This window comes from Balaenoptera ricei, chromosome 4 (assembly GCF_028023285.1).
Source record: "Balaenoptera ricei isolate mBalRic1 chromosome 4, mBalRic1.hap2, whole genome shotgun sequence".
NCBI classification, from domain to species: Eukaryota; Metazoa; Chordata; class Mammalia; order Artiodactyla; family Balaenopteridae; genus Balaenoptera; species Balaenoptera ricei.
The window spans coordinates 153,230,483-153,255,385 of NC_082642.1; the positions used below are offsets into that span (position 1 = coordinate 153,230,483).

The 24,903-nt window shown below is 46.3% G+C and overlaps 1 protein-coding gene across 1 annotated transcript in view; it reads right to left on the reverse strand.

Annotated features, from left to right (window-relative positions):
* HLCS (holocarboxylase synthetase) overlaps positions 1-24,366 on the reverse strand; it is a 195,038-nt gene extending 170,672 nt beyond the window's left edge. The window contains exons 1-4 of the mRNA XM_059921515.1: positions 24,122-24,366; positions 19,583-19,720; positions 5,279-5,441; positions 2,413-3,359 (exon numbers count right to left, since the gene is read on the reverse strand). Of these exons, the coding sequence (XP_059777498.1) occupies positions 2,413-3,359; positions 5,279-5,441; positions 19,583-19,720; positions 24,122-24,316 (1,443 nt within the window). The 5' untranslated portion in view covers positions 24,317-24,366. The remainder of the gene's footprint in view (positions 1-2,412; positions 3,360-5,278; positions 5,442-19,582; positions 19,721-24,121) is intronic.
* Positions 24,367-24,903: the final 537 nt, after the last annotated feature.

A 24,903-nucleotide genomic window follows, 5' to 3' on the forward strand; every position in this document is an offset into this window, starting at 1 on the left:
CCCAAAGCCATAACTGAAAATGTCTCCAGTCACAGTCGGGACGGGGGGTGCTACTGGCATCTATCTACCCCCTACAACAAAGAAGGAACCGGTCCGAAATCTCAGCAGTGCCATGGTTGAGAAACTCTGCTATAAAAGCAGAACCACTTCTGCTATGTGCTAAGCTAAATAAGAACACAAAATATTTCAAATCCATTTCACAGGTTCTATTTGCACAACCTTCATGCCAAACTCCTGGTCCATTTGATAAATCGAATGTCAGCATTAACCCACAGCCTTAAACTTTCCCTGCAAATCTGGTCAGCAGAACAGTCCATCAGAATTTCCTTTTTCTGTACGACGATGAACGCCATGCCTAAGGTCTCAGTGTCAGCTCCCTGGCTGTGAGACCACCACCTACTGAGCAGCTGTGGTTTGTCCTTGAAGTCCTCCTCTTACTGGGTTACATCATTGCCCCATTTATTACAAAAATGAAGACTATGAAATTGAACAGGGAAAGAGGAAACTAACCAGCCTGTGCTAATATTTATTGGTTGATCTCGGCAGCAAGGTATGGTAGTGACACAGGCCTGAGAAGAAAACAGTGACCCTGTCACACAGAGACTGGAAGTCATTTAAAATCAAAAATGACATTCTAATCCCCTGCATCTGATTTCTGAAGCTGCATCATATTGCCTTTCATCCTAGGGCAATGCATGCGTATCAAATTTTATGACAGTAACGGGGTCAATTTAAATGGTGCAGCAAGCAAGATTTGCTATGTGACTCAGAGAAATGGATCTCAACAGTGCCGAATCAATTTTCTAGTACAAGTCTGTGCACAGGGGTGGTAAAATTCACTGCTGAAAGCTGAAATGCGGCTCTAGGAAGTCAGGGTTTTAAGTGGATTTTCTGAGTTACTGTAGTTACCATATTTGCAGACAAAAAGATAAGAGGAACTTTATTAGGCCTCCAAAAACTAATTCATGTGGTTTGCAGCCCACATGAAACCTGCTTGCATTGTACATGTTCATCTGCGAACATGTTCATGCCCCCTTAAAGAATGTTTGGTCAGAAAACCCAAGAGACTTAATTTCTAGGAGGGCTAGAGAGACGCACAGCATATGAAATGAAACCATACCAAAAAAAAAAAAAAAAAAAGGAAACAATTCACTAACTCAATATAAAGATCCCTATAATAAAACAAAATCTGTTACACTCATCCTGGGAACCATTCTGGGCAAAATATCCACATCTACTTAGTCTTCTCATCAGATCATCAGGGACTTCCCTGGCGGTCCAGTGGTTGAGACTCCGCCCTTCCATTGCAGGGGGTGCAGGTTTGATCCCGGCCAGGGAACTAAGTTCCCACATGCCGCGCAGTGCAGCCAAAAGATAAACAATCATTAGATCATCAAATGCTTAAGGATGAGCGTTCATCTAAACTCTAACAAAAACTTTTGCCCAGGGACTTCCCTGGTGGTCCAGTGGTTAAGACTCCGCGCTCCCAATTCAGGGGGCCCAGGTTCAATCCCTGGTCAGGGAACTAGATCCCGCATGCCACAACTAAGACTCAGAGCAGCTAAATAAGTAAATATTCAAAAAGGGAAAAAACACTTTTGCCCAAAGGCATTAAAAGATTTGCAGTAAATGATCAGGAATTCTGAAGTAGTCTATCCTGCTACCATTGGCTTAAACAAACAAATGAAAAGCTCAAAAGAAAAAGAATGTGGGGGCGGGGGGGGGAACCAGCAGATGAACTAAAGGAGCCCCCTTAGCATGGGAAGGGAAGTAAAATTTTCCTTTTATCTCTGTTTCCATTTTTTCTTACCTATGTATTAATTTGCTATAAATCTAAATCACTTCAATATTCTCTTATTTGAAACTGTTCTCAGCACTTAGATTTTAAGACTGACAAATCATAAAGGAATTGAGGATATGAAGGTGTTTTCAGCACTCACTATCCCAGCAGTTGGTGAGCATTTCACACAAACCCCTAACAATATTTTAATGTGATAGTTACTACTGTTTACCACCCCAAGGCACTCAATTCCCTTCATTAAATAACAGTTCGATTATATTAACTAAAGTGTGCTTTGAGGCAAGAGAGTGGGGACTGATGGATTTTAGAAAGAGTATTACCAGTGTATAGATCAAGACAAGAAACAAGTTTTGGCTAATTCTTGGTTAACCAGCAATCTTTAATTAGCCATAATACTAATTATGTATTAATTAGTTCCTCCATCACAAGTCTTTTGGTGAAACAGGATATTCACAGGAAAGCCTGCTACTCACCATCAGCAAAAATTCCCAGCCAGAAGTCAGAAGCACCCCCCCAGCACACAGACTCTCCAACCTTTCCAAGTACAGCCTTCGAGAGAATATCCAAGCAAAGAGACCCAAAGATCCTGACTTGGATGCCGGCCTGCGTACCTGGCAGAGAACAGCTTCTCCTCCGCGCGTTCCGAAAGGCACTTGCACAATCAGCCTGTCCTCGTCCTCGTTCTCCAGGTGGCCCTGGAGCTTGCCCAGGCCGAGCGGCTCCCCAGGGCCCCCCTCGTAAACGCAGCCGCTGATCAGGACGCTGAGCCTCACCTGGCTCCAGTCCGCCTTGCAGAAAACCAAGCTCTGCACTGTGTCCTGCAGCGGGGCCTTCCTGGTCACCTGGAAGCCAGCAAGCGTGAAGGGCGACGACAGGCCCAGTACCTTCCCTCCCTGAGAAAGATAGGCCATGAACCTCCGGGACAGGTCCTCAGGGACGGACTCCCTCGTGGCAATGACCACCAACAGGCAGTTGTCCGGCCACGGGTCCCTGAGAGCACTTTCCAGCGGCAGGTGGTACAGAGTGTAACAGCTGGTGTCCACGCAGTCGGCCAGAGCCGACCGGACCTGCTGGAGCCGGCCCAGGGCGTCCTGGGAGTCGGACCCCACGTAGAGAAGGATGTTGGGTGCCTTTCCCGTGAGGTTGACCCTCCTCGGTTCTCTCTTGGGGCAGAGGTCATACGCGATACCCTCCAAACCACTGCTGTAGTCGTAGGGAAGATCTGGAATGTTCTCTGCAGAGGCAAACTTGACGGACTCGATGGTGCTGTTCTCAAGCTCCAAACACTCGTGGCAGCTAGAAAGATGGAGGTGACAGTGCTCGACGGAGCCCACGCCTCTGTCGCTCTCCCCGGCAGGCTCGCCCCCAAGGGCACCGCCTTGCCCCTGCGTGGGTGCGGAACCCAGAGCCTGGCGGTCCTCTCTGCCAACGTGCTCCATAGCCCCCAGCTCAGGCTTGCTCTCAACAGAAGATTCAGGCTGGGGCTCTAGGAGCTGGGCTGGCGTGTCTGAGGCCTGATCCTTAAGTTCCTTCAGAGCGGAGTCCTGCAAGTGGACAGCTGAAGAGAACAGAAAAGACAATCCATCAACCCTCTGGTTTGTCATGCATCTCAGCTCAGAACCTCAGGGCGCTCTGCGCTGCACGACCTACATTCCAGGGCAGCCCTCATTCCCCTCCGCCCCAACTCTGAGGCGTCCTTGGGAACCACGTAACTGCTCCCACCTGCTCGGAGGGTGCCCTTGACAATCCCGAGTAAAATCGCACGTGTCCACACCTTTCCCATACAGATCGGAAAACCTCACACCCCCTTATTGACTGGTGAAGAAAGTGAGATTCGGAGAGGTGATTTTGTCCACTTGCTTATAGATTCAATTTCGTGGCTATCAATCTCCTATATGATAATGAAACTCAAAAACAAGGCACATAGCTAGAGTCTAACCACGCACACCCCAGCAAAAAGCCACTCTCAGGACGCTTCATTGGATCAACCGGGGAGAAGGATCTTGCCAGTATCTTGACCCAGGTCTGGAATATAAGTTTACAATCACTGATTCAAAAAACATTTACTGAGCACTTGCCAAACGTCTGGCATGGTATTAGGCACATGCACATGGCCAATGGGGAAATGAAGTGATTTTCACAAGTTTCCAGAGCTGGTGACACTCATTGGCTCAAGATACAAATGAAGACTTTCTTGTAAGTCAATTATACTTCAATAAAATAAAATTTTAAAAGTATATGTGTACATCCGCTTCCCTGGGGGCGCAGTGGTTGGGAGTCCGCCTGTCAGTGCAGGGGACACGGGTTCAAGCCCTGGTCCGGGAGGATCCCACATGCCGCGGAGCAACTAAGCCCGTGAGCCACAACTACTGAGCCTGCGCTCTAGAGCCCGCGAGCCACAACTACTGAGCCTGCGTGCCACAACCGCTGGGGCCCATGCGCCTGAACCCCAAGCTCCGCAATGGTGGGGGGACCACCACAGTAAGGGGTCCGCGCACTGCAGTGGGAGTGGCCCCCGCTCTCCGCAACTGGAGAAAGCCCGTGCGCAGCAATGAAGACCCAACGCCGCCGGGAGTGAAATTAATTGGTTAATTAATTAATTTTAAAATATATATGTGTATACATATACATTAAAAAGACTTACATGGACATGGAAAGCCTACTTTTTTTTAAAAAAAATAATAAATTTATTTATTTATTTTTGGCTGCATTGGGTCCTCGTCGCTGCGCACGGGCTCTCTCCAGCTGCAGCGAATGGGGGCCACTCTTCGCCACGGTGCGTGGGCCTCTCATTGCAGTGGCCTCTCCTGCTGCGGAGCACAGGCTCTAGGTGCACGGGCATCGGTAGGTGTGGCACGCGGGCTCAGTAGTTGTGGCGCATGGGCCCAGCCGCTCCGCGGCACGTGGGATCATCCCGGACCAGGGCTCGAACCCGCGTCCCCTGCGCTGGCAGGCGGACTCCCAACCACTGCGCCACCAGGGAAGTCCCGGAAAGCCTACTTTTAAGCCTAATTAAGGAAGAACATTTTGCGTGTTTCCTGAAAAAAGATGTGTCCCAAAATGATGTAGTTGTATATGTTTTAAGTAAAAAAAACTGTTAGATTTAGAACTTCATAGTAACACTGGCTATGCCTTCCATTCAGTTAAACTATGGTCTAGAAACCAGTTATACTGTATTAGAGTGTGTGAAATAAATATTATATGGGTTCTAAATTTGCATGCCATTTCATGAACAACGCAATTATGGGAAATCCTTGTTTAAGAATTTGAAAAGCACTAATGATATAGTCAGGGATAAGCACCTCAAAAAAAAAAACTGACACATGTATGAATGTTATACTATTATGGTTCTATCCAAACTGCTGGCTGAATTAAGCTGCAAATAAGCATTGCCCTTAAGTCATACCAAACAACAGTCCTTAAGCTCATAACTAATGGCATCCTGCTATGATGAAAACATTTCCGAAGATGACTTACAAATGATCTTTTGGGGTATCAGTCCATTAGCCACCTGGAGTCTATCTTCAAGGAACGCCACTCCCAGCTTGCTGAAGTCATCCACACTTGCTTTGGCGATTAACTGATAAGGATCCCCAGGTCTGCAAGCTAACGGCAAACAACAATCCGACCACTTCACAATCTGAGAAGAAGTGGGTGAGGGAGGAGGAAGAAAGACAGGATGAGATTTTTCTTCACTAAAATAACCAGATACTTTACTTTTCCCTTCAGCTCCCACCACTATATTACAGTCCAACAATGAATTACTGGATAGTACATTTTAACATCAAAGATGTCCTGGTTCAAGCATTCTCATTTCTACTTAACAGGGCTTACAAAGCACTAGATGTAACTCTCTCATATAAAAGTAATTGAAGTCTTAACTGCTTTTCAAGGGACTAAAAGGGGAAAGGGCCATTCCCTACATACTGGAAAGACATAAACTTGCCCTTCACTAACAGGAAATAGGAGAGAACAAGCCTGCAATATCCAATGATTCATAGATATTCATTCACCCTTAGATCAGCTTTTCTCAAAGTGGGGTCCAAGACCCACTACAACAGAACTCCCCGGGAGCAGATGAAAACTTCATGTTTCTGGGCACTACTCTCTGTCTGGTGCTTCAGACTCTCTGGAGTTGCAGCCCAGGAATCAGAAGTTTAAACATGCTTCCCACTGATTCCTGAATGTGAGAGCAACCGTCTCCAGAGAGCTCCGGCCTGTCGCAGTTCACATTTCCACCACAAGGGGGACAGGGAAAATGAGAGTAGACAAAGCTCAGTCCTTTAAGCCAGCGGTCCCCAAACTTTTTGGCACCAGGGACCAGTTTCATGTAAGACAATTTTTCCACGGACCGGGGTAGGGGGGATGGTTTCGGGATGACTGAAGCACGTTACATTTATTGTGCACTTTATTTCTATTATTATTATTACACTGTAATATATAATGAGATAATTATACAACTCACCATAATGCTGACAGGAGGCGGAGCTCAGGCAGTAATGCGAGCGGCGGGGAGCAGCTATAAATACAGATGAAGCTTCACTCGCCCATCCACCGCTCACCTCCTGCTGTGTGGCCTGGTTCCTAACAGGCAATGGACCAGTACCGGTCTGTGGCCCAGGGGTTGGGGGCCCCTGCTTTAAGCCTTCCAGTGTTTATGAAAAAATTTGAGACTGGGACAAGAAGGGGAGCCCCTTGGGGTTGGGAGCCTGGCTCTGGAGCCCTAGATCTGGGTCTGGGTCAAACTCTGCTAATCGTCTCAGAACCTCTCAAGTCTCAGCTTCTTCATTTCATAAAACAGGAATAATGATAGTACCCATCATTGTATAGGTTTGTTATGTTAATGAAATTAAAGAGTTTATGTAATGCCCCCAGTAGAAAGCTTGGGACAGAAAAAGCGTTCAATTAATGGAAGCCGCTATTATTAGAATCTGGCTTTAAAAGCAATATTGAATATAGTGGTCCTTTTCCAAGATGCCATGAATAATTTCCCTACTTCCCAAAATCTTCTCAGGGATGTCCTGCCCCAAATTTCATGATCAGAGATATATACTTTTGAATTCCATTTTTTATATTGTTAGGTTAGGTTTTTAGAACTAACTCTTGCTGAAAACAATTTTGAAATGCTGGATATGGACTTCCCTGGTGGTCCAGTGGGGTTAAGAATCTGCCTTCCAATGCAGGGGACGCAGATTCAATCTCTGGTCGGGGAACTAAGATCCCACATGTCATGGGGCAACTAAACCCTTGTGCTGCAACTACTGAGTCTGTGCCACAACTACAGAGCCCAAGTGTCACAACTAAGACCCGACTCAGCAATAAATAAATAAATAAGTAAATGCTGGATAAATAAAGAAAACATCATTTTAAAAGCACTGGAGAATTGACTAGATAATAAAGAACTTCCGGGCCAAATGCCAGGGTAAATCCTGAACCTACAGAGGTAAGGGGAATTCCCACAAGCCAAGGAACATTGGCCCTGAGGGTACTTGCTTATCCAAGAAACCTGGGATTTAAAAGTCAGGGTCCATAAATAAATAAATAAAGTCAGGGTACAACTGGCATCAAGATAAACATATAGATCAATGGAATAGAACTGAGAGTATAGAAATAAACATACACATTTGTAGACGATTGATTTTGGACAAGGTTCCCAAGACAACTCAAAGGGAAATAATCATCTTTTCAACAAATGTGCTGGTACAACCAGGTATCCCCATGCAAAAGAATGAATATGTACCCCTATCTCATACCATGTATTACCAGGTACAAAATTAACTGAAAATGGATCAAATCCTCAATATAAGAGCTAGAACTACAAAACTCTTCGAAGAAAACATAGATGTAAATCGTCATGACCTTGGATCAGGCACTGGTTTCTCAGTAAGACACCAAAAGTACAAGCAACGAAAGAAAAAAATAAATAAATTGGACTTCATCAAAATTTTTGAGTGGGACTTCCCTGGTGGCTCAGTGGTTAAGAATCCTCCTGCCAATGCAGGGGACACGGGTTACAGCCCTGGTCCGGGAAGATCCCACATGCCACAGAGCAACTAAGCCCGTGTGCCACAACTACTGAGCCTACACTCTAGAGCCCGAGAGCCACAACTACTGAAGTCCATGTGCCTAGAGCCCGTGCTCCGCAATAAGAGACGCCACCACAATGAGAAGACTGCACTGCAACGAAGAGTAGCCCCCGCTCGCCACAACTAGACAAAGCCCACGCACAGCAACAAAGACCCAACACAGCCAAAAATAAATAAATTAAATTTATAAAAAAAAAAGTTTTGTTCTTCAAAGAACACTTTCAAGAAAGTGAAAAGACAACCCACAAAATGGGAGAAAATATTTGCAAATCATGTATCTGATAAGAGATTTGTATCCACAATATATAAAGAATTCCCACAACTCAACAATAAAAAGACAAATACCCAATTTAAAAATGGGCAAAGGATCTGACTAGACATTTCCCCAAAGAAAATATACAAGTGGCAATAGCACTTGAAAAGATGCTCAACACCATTCATCATTAGAGAAATGCAAATCAAAACTACAATGAAATGGACTTCTCTGGTGGCGCAATGGTTAAGAATCCACCTGCCAATGCAGGGGACACGAGTTTAAGGCCTGGTCCGGGAAGATCTCACATGCCATGGAGCAATTAAGCCCGTGTGCCACAATTACTGAGCCTGCACTCTAGAGCCCGCAGGCCACAACTACTGAGCCCGTGTGCCCCAACTACTGAAGCCCGCGTGCCTAGAGCCCAAGCTCCACAACAAGAGAAGCCACCGCAACGAGAAGCCCGTGCACCGCAACGAAGAGTAGCCCCCGCTCGCCGCAACTAGAGAAAGCCCACGTGCAGCAACGAAGACCCAACGCAGCCAAAAATAAATTAAAAAAAAAAAACTACAATGAGATACTTCATCCTCTACTAGGATGGCTAAAATCAAAAAGATGGACACTAGGGAATTCCCTGATGGTCCAGTGGTTAGGACTCCACGCTTTCACTGCCAATCGGGTTCAGTCCCTTTCAGGGAACTCATATCCCACATGCCATGAAGCGTGGCCAAAAAAAAAAAAAAAAGGACAATAACAAATATTGAGGATGTTGAGAAATCAGAACCCTAAGACACGGCTGGTAGAAATGTAAAAGGGTGCACCCTCCTTGGAAAAGAGTTCATCAGTTCCTCAAAAAGTTAAACAGAGTTTCCAAATGACCCAGAAATTCCACACCTAGGTATATACCTAAGGGAACTAAAAATATACATCTACACACAAAACATGTACACAAGTGTTCATAGCAGCATTATTCATAATAGCCAAAGAGTAGATACCCCAAATGTCCATCAACAGATAAACGGATAAATAAAATGTATATATCCATACAATGGGATATTATTCAGCCATAAAAGGGAATGAAGTACTAATACATGTTACAATGTAGATGAATCTTGAATACATTATGCTAAGTCTATGAAGCCAATAACTAAAGGTCACATATTATATGATTCTATTTATATGAAATATTCAAATCAGACAAATCTATAGAGTTGGAAAGTAGATTAGTGGCTCCCAGGGACAGGACCACTGGGGAGTGACTGCTAATAGGTACACATTTTTTTGGGGGGGTGATAAAAATGTTCCAGAATTAGATGGTGGTGATGACTGCACAACTGCTGAATTGTAATTATACACTTTAAAAGGATGAAATTCATGGTATGTGAATTGTATCTCAATTTTAAAAAGAAAAAGAAAAGAGTCTGGAGTCCTCCAAGGTTCAACACTACCCCACAGAATCGTTATGCCTTAGTATTTCATTTCTCTCCTTAAAGAGAATTCAAACTGAATTTAACTTTTCTCCTTAGGCAAACAATAATTTTTAAAGTTGAGAAACACTGTCTTCGAGGGAAAAATAATAAATGCAAGCCTTTATGGTCAAAAGGTCGAAACGCACTCATCAGTCTAGCTTATTTGGAGAAAGAGAAACCTCAGAGTTTTTAGCTCAACGTGTAGCTTTCCCTCCCTTTTACCACCTACTTCTCCCACCTCCTCCCAGACATCCAGCCAGAGTGAGCAGAATTCACCTGGACGGGCCAGCCTGACCAATGTTTCAGTAGGACTCTGCATTTCAAATAGGACATCTTTGATCCAGGGTGAAGAGTTGAAGTCTACAATTCAGACAAATATTTAGTTGATTCCCAGCTTTGAGAATGCAGGAAGGATGTCAGCTCAGGAGGATGAGAAGATAAAGTATCGCCTTGGCAAGAGCTGACTTTTCAGATGAGGGTGAATGGGAAACATGAAAAGGAGCAATGCAACCTCCTGCATGAGGCTAAAAGCATCTTTGTTCTCAGCGCTATCGCTGGCAGAGAATAAGGACAAATACTCAGCCGGTGGAGATACAGCCCAGAATTTAGTTGTTCAGACGTTGATGTAGCACCCTGCTGCAGCGGGCACTGGCGTGGAGCTGTGCCTCAAAGTAAGCACTTCCTGTAAAAGGAGCCAACAATGAAATCCTCACACCCAGGAGAGACGCAGGAGATAAAGCAAGGGGGGAAGGACAGGAAGCAGCCAGAGAACAATATACACACACGTCCTTGATCAAGTTTCTCAACTAGCCCGGCTGTTTCCTCACCTCAGTGCATTTCCTTTTTCTAGGAACGTGGTCCGTGAGCCACAGACCATGCAAACTCCTCCAAGCAGCGCTGCGGCCCCAATCAAAGCAAAGCCGCAGTGTCACCGAGACTCATCCAGGGTGTCTGCCATCCGCCCAGTGGCTAAAGCAAACAGGCCACTTCCCATATGCACTTCCAGCTGGAGACAAAGGGACAGAGGAAGAAAGGGGAAGTCAAGCAAAAGGCTTACTCCCCAAGATCAAAGGCAAGGAAGCCCTGGTCAGCCCTAAACAAGGGGATGTCCTCCTCTCCTGTGCAGCCTGCAGAAAGCCCTTCCATAACCCAAGCTTGGGACTTGAGGCTGCAGTGACTACACTATGTGTCCACTCCACTCAACTCAACACACACGTGCACCAGGAAGGGGATCCAGGAACCAATGGCACGAGGTTAAACTCTCTACAACAAATTGCCCTGCCCAAGACTGCCTGCAGCAGGTGCGGAGCTGAAGTTCTGCAGCTAATAGGGCAATGGGAATCTCAACAACCAGTTAGGTGATGGTTAATCTATGCGCCAACTCAGCTAGGCCACGGGACCTGGATATTTGGCCAAACATCAGTCCAGAGGTGACTGTGAAGATATTTTTTAGATGTGGTTCACATTTAAAATGAGTCAGCTTTGAGTAGATTATCCTCTATAATATGGATGAGCCTCGTCTAATCAGTCGAAGGCCTTACAAGAAAAAGACTGAGGTTCCCAGGGGAAGAGGGAATTCTGCCTCTAGACTGCCTTCAGACTCAAGCTGCAACATCTATCTCCCCTGAGTTTCCAGCCTCCAGCCTGCCCTGCAGATTTGATACCACAATCACGTGAGCCAATTCCTTAAAATAATCTCTTTCTTTCTGTTTCTCTCCCCCGCCACTTCCTCCCTCTCTCTCCCTACATATGTACACATATATGTATATGTATGTATGTATAATGCACGCATGCGTGCACACACACACACACACACACCCTATTGTTTCTCAAGAGAACCCAGATAAATACAAGTTACAATCAGTTACCCTGAATAAGATCAATGTCACAGCGTTGACACTGCTAATTTTCTGGCTCTTGTTTCTCCTCTTACAAATCAATGTAATTACATGCTAGGTTTTTAAACATCTAGTAATGAATTGAATGAAGGAGGGCTAGACACACAGAGATGTGAAGAATCTGAAACCAGGGGAGTAAGGGGAAGAGGTTATTTCTTACTTTCAGTTATTCTCAATGCCTTTTGGGTTTGAAAACAGAAAGGATACAGGAGTACTACAAAATTCATTTTCACTCTATTATTTAAAAAGATACTATGCCCCATGGTGCTCTTAAGAGAAGGGTGCTGGAAAATCAAGTGACAGTGTAAGGGATATGACAAGTCCACAGCAAGCAAGAGCTGAAATAATAAAGTGACCCAGGTGAGCCTTAAGGTGGTTCTGCAAAACCATAACTGACCAGAAACTCAAGAAAAAGGGTGGTCTAGATGTTCTAATTTTCTGAATAAATGAGAGCTAATCAGAAAATAATAGAAATACTCTTGTTGTCATAACCTTTTTCTATTATGTGTGTTCTTCTTCTTTTTTTTTTTTTTTAACTTTTTTCTTTTTGGCCACGCAGCTCACAGGGTCTTAGTTCCCAGACCAGGGATCGAACCCATGCCCCCTGCAATGGAAGTGCAGAGTCTTAACCACTGGACTGCCAGGGAAGTCCCTATCATGTGTGTTCTTTAAATGCTCCATAAGCACCTGAGACCCAATGTCTACAGTGTACTGCACTAGCGTCCCCAACTGTTCACTTTATATCCCTGCCCCACTGATACTGGTAATCCGAGGAAGAGGAGAAGTTTTAACAGACATCCCAAGTGTTCTGGTTATCCACTGCTGGTAACAAACCACCCCAAAATTTAGTGGCTTACACTCATCATTTATTTTGCTCACAAATCTCAATTTGGGCAGAGCTTAACAAGGACGGCCCAACTCTGTTCCACATGGCATCAGCTAGGCTGGCTCAACTGGGCCTGGACGATCCACTTCCAAGGTGGCTTCCCCATACAGCTGGCAAGCTGGAGCCGCCTGCCAGCTGGGAACTCAACTAGGACTGTCCACTGAGGGCCTCAGTTCTTCTTCATGGGAACCTTGCCACAGGGCAGCTTGAGCTTCCTCACAGCTTGGGAGCTGGGTTCCAAGAACCCAGGCGGAAGCTGCAAGGTTTCTTATGATCTAGCCTTGGAGGCCCCAGAATGTCTCTTCTACCACATCGTATTAGATAAACAAATCACTAAGGTCAGCCTAGATTCAAGAGAGGGGTATAAGACTCCACCTCTCAATAAGAGAAAGGAATTTGCGGCCATCTTAAATCTACTACACTGAGTTTCGGCCAGCTCTCTCACTCCTCCACTCTGTGTGAGATGGACATGCTCTTTTGGTCTGGTCCCTGCAAGGGAAAGATGTGTGGAGCAGAGCCTAGAGCAGTCACAGCTTGAAACAGCAGCAGCAAACCTGCTCAGCCTATGTGTGACATGAGCAAAAACAAAGATTTCTTGTTAGAAGCCACTGAAATTCTGAGGTCATCTGTTATTTCAGGAAAGCTGACTAAAACAATGTGCAAAACTGCACTTTACAGGGGTTCCTCCACCAGCCCCTCCTGCCATATTCCCTGTCTCCAGGAATGACCCACCATCCACCCCAAAATCCCTCATCATCTCATAAAAAGCTCCTACATCTGTCCCCATCTCCCCTTCCTATTACCAATACTCTGCGAGGCTCATCTCTGTTCCCACATGGAGTACAATCTGTTCCAGGTTTGCCTCCCTCCGATCCAGTCTCCAATCTGCCTGAATTGTGATCTTTCTAACGTACAAATCTGCTAATTCTGCTAAAAAAATTTTTTTTTAAAAAGAAAAGAAAACCAAAAAAGAATAATAATTTTTTTAAAAAAGAAAAGAAAAAAGTTTTAGCCTACTGTCCATAGGATGAAGTCCAAATTCCTAATTAGCGCAGAGAAAACTTATACAATCTGTGTATCCTGTGTATTTGCCATACTATTAAAGGACGTTCAATTTTGCTACACAGAAAACAAGAACAACAAACAGCATGAAGATCATAGATATATTAAGTCAGTAACTTTTCAGACATGCTAAAGATAGGGGAGACAAAAGGAACGTATGTGTGTTGAACATAGATAAAAGGGACAGAACAAAAGACAGTATTCCTCCTAAGCAGAAAGTCATGGATGGACCAAGTAAATCTTAAATATTAGTAAGACACAAATCATGCCACCTCCAGATTGACAGTTATGTCATCCCTAAATCAGCCACGCATTAGGGTCCCATATATATTCTGCCTAGAAATACAGGTAAAATGCACAGCTTCTCAGCAGGTCACTAGCAAGCCACAGCTCTTCCAGGTATACATGTCCCAAATCTCTCCAACAGAGCACGTGTGTGCCGGCCACAGGCATCCCAAGTCCCGTTTAACCTCAACTCTGGTCCTTGTAACCACACCCTCGGCGGGGAAGGCAGATGCAGCAGAGAGAGGCAGGATGTGTGAACACTGCCTAGCTCAGGACTCAGGGGTGCAGTCCTTCCATCCCTCGGCCACCCCATCTAAGTGTTAACGGACCCCAGCACTGTCTGTTTCTTGCTGTACATTTTGAATCGATTTAATAAACGGTGCAGTTTGAGCATCTTAACTTTTTCTGTGAGCCTCTCTATTCTGTGACTGCTGGATAACCTGCCTGGTAATGTTCTGGAAAGCTATCACTGCATCAAGGTAATTTCCCACGTAACACTCCAGCCCCCTCTTTCCCCTCTGGCTTTCTCCTGAGCCACTCCCCCAACTCATGTTAATTAGACTCCAATTGTACTGAACCGTGTGCAGTTCTCCAGGTGCAAATGCTGTGTGCCTCTGCATCTGCTGTTCTGACTGGAAGCCTTGTCCTCCTTCTTCATGTAATTCCTGTTTTTTCCTTAAAAACTCAGATATTACTTCCCGCCCCTGGAACATCCTTCCTGACGCCACCCCATCTGGATAGATTCACCATCACCCCCATACTTGCTTTCCCAGAGCACTTTTCACAATGAACTTTAATTGTTCCTTTCCTTAGCTGTCTTCTCCCTGACACTGTGAGCTCCTTAAGATGACTGTGACTGTCATCTCTAAATGCATCTTTCATCTCCATATGACATACCTCCAGCCCTAGCACACAATCTGGCACATAATAGGCACTCAGTAAACCTTGGATGGAGGAATGAATGAAGGCCTTGATAGAATAATAGGAACATGAGTGAATTTTCTGCAATAAGAGAACTGTGTAAGTTCTTTGGGTCAGGGAATCTTATGGAACAGGACTGCTAATATAAGCACAGAAGATACTGAAAATTGAGCTGAATCTGCCACGACCCACTGGTATCTATTATGGCACCTAACAAAATAATTAGAACACAGTCTACTGTGCAATAAATATCTGTTAGTGAAAGAATGACTAAGTGAAAATATGAATATGTGAATGCTACATTTTTAAAACTGAATTCCTCAGATTCATTTATTTGCTGTTGGGGGTCTGTAGAAAAACCACAGATGCAAGCCATCTGAGATATCCAAAGTTTCAAAAGATGTCATTTTCTGACGTCTGTAAGAACGGTATCGCATCTGCAAGCATGGTATTGTACAATCCTAAAAATGGGAAAGAATGTAAGGTCTCAACAAGTTCAAAAGTCTTTCCTCCATAATGTATTTGCTGTTAAATATCTTAGGATCCTGTCAAATTCAAATGACTTTAGAGTTAGGTGAAAAATACATAGAGTCATAAGAGCGCCCAAGCTGCAAAATCCCATCAAACAATCAACCTGAATGGTAACAGCAGACCAAGAAGACAGAGACCTGTGAAATCAACTCCTTTTTAAGATCTGAAGCCCAGGGACTTCCCTGGTGGCACAGTGGTTAAGAATCTGCCTGCCAATGCAGGGGCACGGGTTCGAGCCCTGGTCTGGGAAGATCCCACATGCCGCGGAGCTACTAAGTCCGTGAGCCACAACTACTGAGCCTGCGCGTCTGGAGCCTGTGCTCCGCAACGGGAGAGGCCACAGCAGTGAGAGGCCCGCACACTGCGATGAAGAGTGGCCCCCGCTCGCCGCAACTGGAGAAAGCCCTCGTACAGAAACAAAGACCCAACACAGCCCAAATAAATAAATAAATAAATTTATTAAAAAATAAAAATAAAAAAATCTGACTGCCAAGGCAGGCGACACGGGTTCGAGCCCTGGTCCAGTAAGATCCCACATGCCGCGGAGCAACTAAGCCCATGTGCCACAACTACTGAGTCTGTGCTCTAGAGCTCACAAGCCACAACTACTGAGCCCGCATGCTACAACTACTGAAGCCCACGCACCTAGAGCCCGTGCTCCACAACAAGAGAAGCCACCGCAATGAGAAGCCCGCACACTGCAATGAAGAGTAGCCGCCGCTCACCGCAACTAGAGAAAGCCCTCGCGCAGCAACGAAGACCCAATGCAGCCAAAAATAAATAAATAAATTTATTTTTTTTAAAAGATCTGAAGCCCAGTTTACAAAATGGAGCTCTGTGTAATAGCCAGAGTGGTCCAACATATGGCTCTAGACATCTCCAGATCCTGGCTGCAAGACCCACCAAACCCTCTGATGACAAATAAGATGAGTTAACTGGATAGTACCCTTGGTGGGTAGGCATCCTTCTACCCAAAGAAAATTAAGAATTACGTAACCACCATTAAGTGAGATCTTAATTAAATTACCCTTAGAAGGTAAATTAAATAACTGTGGCAGAAATTCTAATTATCTGCCAATATCCAGCCTTTTTTTCTCCCTTGTAATAACAGAACTCCAGGTTTCTACTGAATCCATGGCTGTCCAGCTACAGACTGTATTTCTCAGCCTCCCCTGCAGCTAAGTGATGGGATCAGAAGTAACAAGTGAAAGTTCTAGATCACAGTTTTAAAGAGGAACCTGGTTGGTCCCCACCATCCTTCTTCGTCCCCCCATTCTGAGGGCTGGGATGTGGATGAGGTTGGCAGTGGGGGGGCGGGGGGTAGCAGGAGCCAGCCTCCACCAAGAGAGAGAAGAAGAATGGCAGAGGGGAGACAACAGAGCAACAAGATAGAAGGGAGCTGGGTCCCTGGATGGCCTTCCAGAGCAAGACCACGCCTTCAGAGACGAGTAAACTTGACTCCGTGCTTCCACTGAAGGATGCGATCCCTGGTCGGGGAACTAAGATCCCACATGCCACAAAGCGTGGCCAAAAAAATAAATAAATAAATAAAAATTTTTAAATGCTATGTGTATAAAGATATTCGCTAAGTAACAACAATTTAGGAAATTAAGAGCACAGCAGTCATATTTTTGTGTTAAAAAGGAATCTGTGCATATTTGATATTTTATGTAATTGCAATATTTTAGAAGTTCTGGCCCTCATTTTAAATTGAAATCTTTTTTTTTTTACATCTTTATTGGAGTATAATTGCTTTACAATGGTGTGTTAGTTTCTGCTTTATAACAAAGTGAATCAGTTATACATATACATATGTTCCCATATCTCTTCCCTCTTGCGTCTCCCTCCCTCCCACCCTCCCTATCCCACCCTAAATTGAAATCTTACTAAATATATATAGCATTAGAATATATAAGAAAACTTCAAGGGCTTCCCTGGTGGCACAGTGGTTGAGAATCCACCTGCCAATGCAGGGGACACGGGTTCGAGCCCTGCTCCGGGAAGATCCCACATGCAGCGGAGCAACTGAGCCCGTGCACCACAACTACTGAGCCTGTGCTCTAGAGCCTGCAAGCCACAACTACTAAGCCCACGTGCCACAACTACTGAAGCCCGTGAGCCTAGAGCCCGTGCTCCGCAAGAGAAGCCACCGCAATGAGAAACCTGCACACGGCAACGAAGAGTAGCCCCCGCTCGCCAGAACTAGAGAAAGCCCGCACACAGCAACAAAGACCCAACGCAGCCAAAAATAAATAAATAAATAAATTTTTTAAAAAAGAGAAAACTTCAACCTTTAATCTGATAACTTCAGTTTTCTTATCTTTAAAAATGACAATAATGGACTTTCCTGGCGGTCCAGTGGTTAAGACTCCACGATTCCACTGAAGGGGGTGAGGGTTCGATCCCTGGTTGGGGAACTAAGATCCCACATGCCACACACCACAGCCAAAAAAAAAAAAAATTACAATAATATCTTGTAGAATTATAAGCATTACAGGTAATACATATAAATGCCCAGCAGGGGCTCAATTAATTTTATCATTATTATCATAAGTATATATAAGGCTTAATGAAACAGTAGGAACCTGCAGGAGAAAACATAATGTCGTAGCATACTAGGCTACTCTCAGGCCACCTGCCAAATCCTATGCCCCCTCCCGAGCCCCAAACAAAGGAGAGTTTCCTGCTCTCCTTTACTTCACCTATCTCCTAACTCTCATTTCTATCCACCTTGAGTTGTGGATATTGAGTTGAGTTATTTCCAGTCTTGTTCCTCTCTTCCTTTTTGTTCATCCAAATCCAATGTCTTTTCTTTTTTTAATATTTATTTATTTATTTAATTTATTTTTGGCTGTGTCAGGTCTTAGTTTTGGTACTCAGGATCTTCGCTGAGGCGCACAGGCTTCTCTAGTTGTGGCGAGCGGGTTTTCTATTTCTAGTTGTGTCGCGCAGGCTCCAGGGCGCGTGGGCTCTGTAGCTGTGGTGCCTGGGCTCCAGCTGAGGCGGGCGAGCTCCGTAGTTGTGGCACGCGGGCTCAGTTGCCCTGCGGCATGTGGGATCTCAGTTCCCTGACCAGGGATCGAACCCTCGTCCCCGGCATTGTAAGGCGGATTCTTTACCAATGGACTACCAGGGAAGTCCCCAATACAATGTCTTAAAGACAGTGTTTGTGAGATGGAGGTCCAGTGACTATGGCTTTCTGTCATCAGCAAAACCCCTCCCGGACTATCCACGTGGCAGGTGGGGAACATACGGTGGGTCAGTGAAGGCAGAAAGGACCCATCACAGACACCCAAGCAGAAGCAGCACACAAGGGGGGTTAGGGTCAGATTTCCATGAACCTGAGAGGTGCTGGCTTTGGTCAGAAGGCATCCATGGAGAGCTTATGCCAGAGTACATCCCCACTGGATGTGTGTCTAGAAAGATAACTGGCCATCCAGAGGAAACCACACTGAAGGCACCCAAGATGGGATGACATCTTCACAGTTTCAACAAAAAGATAATGAAGAAGAGAATGGAATGAGGAGGGATGGAAGTGAAGGAGTAAAGCAGAGACACCTGGGGAGTGGAATTAGTAGAACTCGTAACCAACCGAATGGCAGGTAGGACACAGGAGGGGGTGAAAGGAAGCACAGTTTGGGGTGTTCACCTGAGATTTTCTTTTTTTCCAGCAGAGGAATATAAACAACCAGTGTGGGACACATCACTGAGTTTGAAGTGCTTTCAGAATACTTGGGGTGAAATCTCCAGGAAGTATGCAGCAATATAAATCATCTGATTTTGGAAGCAGTAAGTTGTGGGGCGGGACCCTATGACCTGGGGTGAGACTTGAGCAGCGCTGCGCAATAACATACCTCAAGCCACAAAACAACTTAAAACACAGGTAGCTTTTTTCTTTTTTTTTTTGGCTGCACCGCATTGCATGCAGGATCTTAGATCACCAACCAGGGACCAAATCCGTGACCCCTGCGGTGTGGAGTGGAGGCACAGGGCCTTAACCACTGTACCGCCAGGGAAGTCCCAAAACACAGGTAGGTTTAAATCTAGCAGCCACATTAAAAACGTAAAAAGAAACAGGTGAAAGTAATTTTACATATATATATATATATGTGTATATATATATACATATATATATGTTTTTCCCACCCCCCAGCCGTGCTACACAGCCTGCAGGATCTTAGTTCCCTGACCAGGGAGTAACCCTGGGCCCAGCAGTGAGAGAGTGAGAGTGCCGAATCCTAACCACTGGGAGTTCCCTACTAATATATTTTTATTTAACCCAAAGTATCAGAAAAGAAAGGGAATCAATCACAAAGGCCAGGAAAGAGCACTCATAAAAAAACCAAATTAGTGTTGATTATGGTACACAAATGAAAAACACGGTACTCACAGTTTCCGAAGAGGACGATGGTCTCTGTAAAGTCTCACCTTGCACCCAAATGCTCTCTGTCACAAATGCTATGTGTTCTGCTTCAAGTATAAAAGGAGAAACCAGAAACAGGGCCCATTTGTTCAAGTCATCAATGGACTGGATAGAGGGAAAGAAACACAAAAAGGAAGGATTCAATATGACTTCAAACCACGACTGCCATTTATATCAACATCCAGGACAACCCCGCCTCTGCAATTCCAGGTGGCATCTGAATAAGGTCATTGGCTGCTCTCCTATAGACCACATTAACCCTGCATTTTTTTGTTGAACTGTGACTATTTAAACAGCTGCAACATCCCTCAATGTCTCATGACAGTTTTAACATCTCTAGATATTTCTTATCAAGCAATTAATTCTGAAACTTATTCCCACCATTCCTTACTGCTGAGAGCATGTAGGAACCTTCCAAATTACAACCTGGAAGCACATTTAAAGATGAGGCAGCTCAGGGACTTCCCTGGCGGTCCAGTGGTTAAGACTCCGTGCTTCCACTGCAAGGGGCACGGGTTTGATCCCTGGTCGGGGAACTAAGATCCCACATGCTGCTCAGCATGGCCAAAAAGAAAGAAAAAGATGAGGCAGCTCAGAAGTGCATGATGGGGGCTTCCCTGGTGGCGCAGTGGTTGAGAGTCTGCCTGCCAATGCAGGGGACACGGGTTCGAGCCCTGGTCTGGGAAGATCCCACATGCCGTGGAGCAACTGGGCCCGTGGGCCACAGCTGCTGAGCCTGCGCGTCTGGAGCCTGTGCTCCGCAGCAAGAGAGGCCGCGACAGTGAGAGGCCCGCACACCGCGATGAAGAATGGCCCCCGCTTGCCGCAACTAGAGAAAGCCCTCGCACAGAAACGAAGACCCAACACAGCCAAAAATAAAATTAATTAATTAATTAATTTAAAAAAAAAAAAAAAAAGAAGTGCATGATGGTCAGCAGAAGCCTGTTACTGACAGACGCCCGAAGAGCTATTCCTCCTTTTCCTCCAGCCATTACAGCATCAAGAGTGGTTAGCAGGGGCTTCCCTGGTGGCGCAGTGGTTAAGAATCCGCCTGCCAACGCAGGAGACACGGGTTCGAGCCCTGGTCCAGGAAGATCCCACATGCCGCGGGGCACCTACGCCCGTGCGCTGCAACTACTGAGCCTGCGCTCTAGAGCCCACGAGCCACAACTACTGAGCCCGTGTGTCACAACTACTGAAGCCCGCGCACCTATAACCCGTGCTCCGCAACAAGAGAAGCCACCACAATGAGAAGCCTGTGCACAGCAACTGAGAGTAGCCCCCGCTCGCCACAACTAGAGAAAGCCCTCGCACAGCAACAAAGACCCAACGCAACCAAAAATAAATTAATTTTTTAAAAAAAATTAAAAAACAAAAAGATTGATTAGCAGATTGGATGTGTCCATTAGTCTCTGCTCTTCTCCTGAAATTTCTCTAAAAGGACTGTACATTAATCTACACTAAAACCAAGGCACATGCATAGCAGAAAAAGCTGAAATCTAAGGCTGCCCGTGGGGGGTGCCTTATCATCACCCCGCCCCCGCAAAAAGAAAAGGCATTTGGGTCAAGCTCCATAGTTGCTTATCAGTTCAAATCTGCCCTTGCTGGGAAGATCAGAAAGTATTTTCAGGGGCTTCCCTGGTGGCGCAGTGGTTGAGAATCTGCCTGCCAATGCAGGGGACACGGGTTCGAGCCCTGGTCTGGGAAGATCCCACATGCCACGGAGCAACTAGGCCCGTGAGCCACAACTACTGAGCCTGTGCGTCTGGAGCCTGTGCCCTGCAACAACAGAGGCCGCGGCAGTGAAAGGCCCGCACACCGCGATGAAGAGTGGCCCCCGCTTGCCACAACTAGAGAAAGCCCTCGCACAGAAACGAAGACCCAACACAGCCAAAAATAAATAAATAAATAAAAATAAAATTTAAAAAAAAAAAAAAAAAAGAAAGTATTTTCACCAGGCCTAGTAACCTGGCACAAAGCAGAAGCTTAATAAATATCTGTTGAACCAATTAATGAATGAAAATGAGGGAGAAAAAAACTCCTCCTATGGGTAAACATAATTATCAATATAACAGTTAAAAACAAAAAACAGATTGTCCACTTTACTCATAGAAAATGTGTATATTAAACAAAAAGCTTAAAATGTCCGGTTTGTATAAACCCCGAGTTCTTGGGGGACCTTCAATTATATAAACATACACTTTCAGTACTTATGCATATGATTTTAAGTATATAAAATATGGAGACAGCAAAGGCATAAGATTCAGTTCTGTAAAGTTACTTCAGCCCAGGTAGACTGACAATAGGTATGTACTGAACCAAATCACCAGCCCCACGATATCTGCAATCTTAAATAACAGTAGCTAATCACAAATAGTCAAACTTTCCAATTGTAGGCCTCGAACATCAGAGCTTAAACTCAACAACCACTACTTTATTTGTTGAAATACTGAGTAACTATTACAGGTCAAGTTGCTTAGCTAAACAGACCCAGTTCCTAGGGAGAAAAGGATAAAAACCGGACATAATGGAAAAGAATATAAAAAAGAATGTATATATATATGTATAACCGAACCACTCTGCTGTACAGCAGAAATTAACACAACATTGTAAATCAACTATACTTCAATTTAAAAAATGAAAAAAAAAGTCACAATAAAAAAAAAAAACTGGAAATATGAAGTACAATTTAAAGTCTATGAGGATACAGAGCTGGCTGGTCACATGTAGTCTGGAAACTCAGGGACATCTCTGTGAGACAGTGATTTCTGGGCAAAGCTCTAAGGAGGACAGCAAGTTACAAAAACCCCAAAAGCCCAAAGCTGGTTTGGCCCAGGTGTCCCTACACCCTGCTGGAGCAGTCAGCAAGGGCTGAAGAGCATTAGTTACAGTTATCAAAGTTAACAGAAGCCCAATAAAGTCAGGGAGATGTGCAAAAGTAAAACTGTCTCCCAAGAGAATTAAAGACATTTGCATCTCATTATTTTTTGGATGTTCATTATTTCTACTCTAATCTAAACCTCTTAGAGGTGTTTCTTTTTTAAAAATAAATTGATTGATTGATTGATTGGCTGCGTTGGGTCTTCGTTGAGCGCACGGGCTTTCTCTGGTTGCAGCCAGCGGGGGGCTACTCTTCCTGGCGCTGTGCGGGCTTCTCATCAGGGTGGGGACTTTGGTAGTTGTGGCTTGCGGGCTCCAGAGCGCAGGCTCAGTAGTTGTGGTGCATGGGCTTAGTTGCTCCGCGGCATGTGGGATCTTCCCTGATCAGGGCTCGAACCCGTGTTCCCTGCATTGGCAGGCAGATTCTTAACCACTGCGCCACCAGGGAAGTCCCTAGAGGTTATTTTTTAAGTAAATGAATCCAGTTTGGAAACCACTACTATAGAAAAATCCACCCCTCAATTTTTCCTCATTTTATTATCTTTCTCAATCAGGGTTCCTTAAAAGAATTAAGCCCTCCTTCCCTCAGGAGTCCATTGTATGTAATGAATGAACACCTAGACAATATTACATATGCACTCTCTTAGAACTTACTCATATTCTGTATTATATAGTATACCAACAAGGATGGAGAAAATCTCATTTTAATGCTACGAGTGATCCAACTTTCCAGAAGGAAGAGGAAAGGACAAGAAACCCATCAAAAGCAAAACACTTTTAAATGTTAACGACAACGTGGGTGAAGTCAATGGAAATTTGCACAGAACTGCACTGTGAAGCCCATTTCCAATAGCTGAGTGGGAAGAACTATTGTTCCCATTCACGGAAAGAGAGCTGAGGTTTTGCAGAGATTAAACGGCAGCCCCAGGTCACACTATGGGTGACAGAGGCGGCTGAACTTATAGCCTTATAGCCACCAGGCTAAGTACTGGGCCAAAAGAAAAGATTGTGTGCAAACCGAAACCAAAAAGATTCAGAGGTGTCCGATTGGTAAATGACGCAGCTGACAGGAGCGGGGTACAAGGGCAGTTTTTGTCACCTCGGGAACACCTGACAGAAAGCTGAGGATTTGCTGTCTTTCTCTGAAATCAGGTTCAACCAAACTCCAGCCCACAGGGTAGGCGGGAGAGAATGTCAGGAAAGAGACTCTAGGAGGGCACTGCTCAGGTGCTAATCGACTCCGCACAGGCACACAGGCACAAGCCTACTTTGCACCGCCAAGAGCCAGGCGTCCATACGCTCGCGCCGGCACCCCGTGGAGAGGAGACCAGATCGCCTGTCACAGTTTCGGTCTCTGGTCCCATTATCCGGGCTCCCATGGGCATCGCGTGCAGTGGAGCCCCGGAGCCTGCTGCTCCCCAGACCCCACGCTCGCGACCTCCCGGCGGCGCAGAGGGTGCCCCGGGGCTGCACAGCCCAGGGCGGAGCGCGGGGTCCCCGGGGCGCTTCCGGCTCCGGGCAGACCCCGAGGCCGCGCCCCCGCCCGGCCCCGCCCCCGCGCCCGCGCCCCCCGCCCCGCGCGGCCCCGCTTTCCGCGCCCCCCGGCGCCCGCGCTCGCCCGCCCACCTGGCTCTCGCCGACGCAGAAGACGCGGCCGCCGCGGCTCAGGCACACGCGGGCGCCCCGGGGCTGCGCGGCCGCGCGGCAGAAGGTGAAGGAGCAGCGCGAGGCCCGCAGCTGCTGCACCGTGGTGCGCACTAGCGCGGCGGGCCCGCGCCCCCAGCGCGCCCACAGGTACAGGTAGCACAGCGTGATGAGCATGGCCGGCCGGCCGGCGGCGGAGCGCGAGCCCGGGACGCTCGCACCACCGGCCGGCCCGCCCGAGCGCTCGGCCCCGCCCTCCCGCCGGCCGGAAGAGGCCGCGCCGCCGGGGAGAGGCCGCGCCGGCTGGAGAAGGCCGCGGGGTGGCGGGGGAGGGGGGCGTTTGTATGGAGGGAGACGGGAGGCCTGGACTGCAGGGAGGGGTGTGGGGAAGGGAGGTGATGGAGGGAGAAGGGAGGCCGTGCCCGGGGAGGTGAGTGGGAGGGGACCCGGGGAGGCCACTCAGGGTGGAGGGTGGAGGTAACGTGATGCAGGGAGAAGGCGGGCGGTGAGGAAGGTTGGGGACCTGGGGGGTAAGCCCGGTAGCCCGCTTAAGCCAGAGTCTGGCCTCCTTTGCTTGAGGGGTGGGAGGCGGAATGAGGACGGGGCTGTGTACATGTTTATAACGTCAGCAGCCGACATTAACCAACCAGCACCGTACCAGGAGCCAAAGTGTGTGTCCTGATACACACAACGGCTGCCCGGTCCAAGTGGGAAGATGCGGTGAGGCTGGTTTTATTAGGTTATACTCGGCCTTCGTGCAAAAA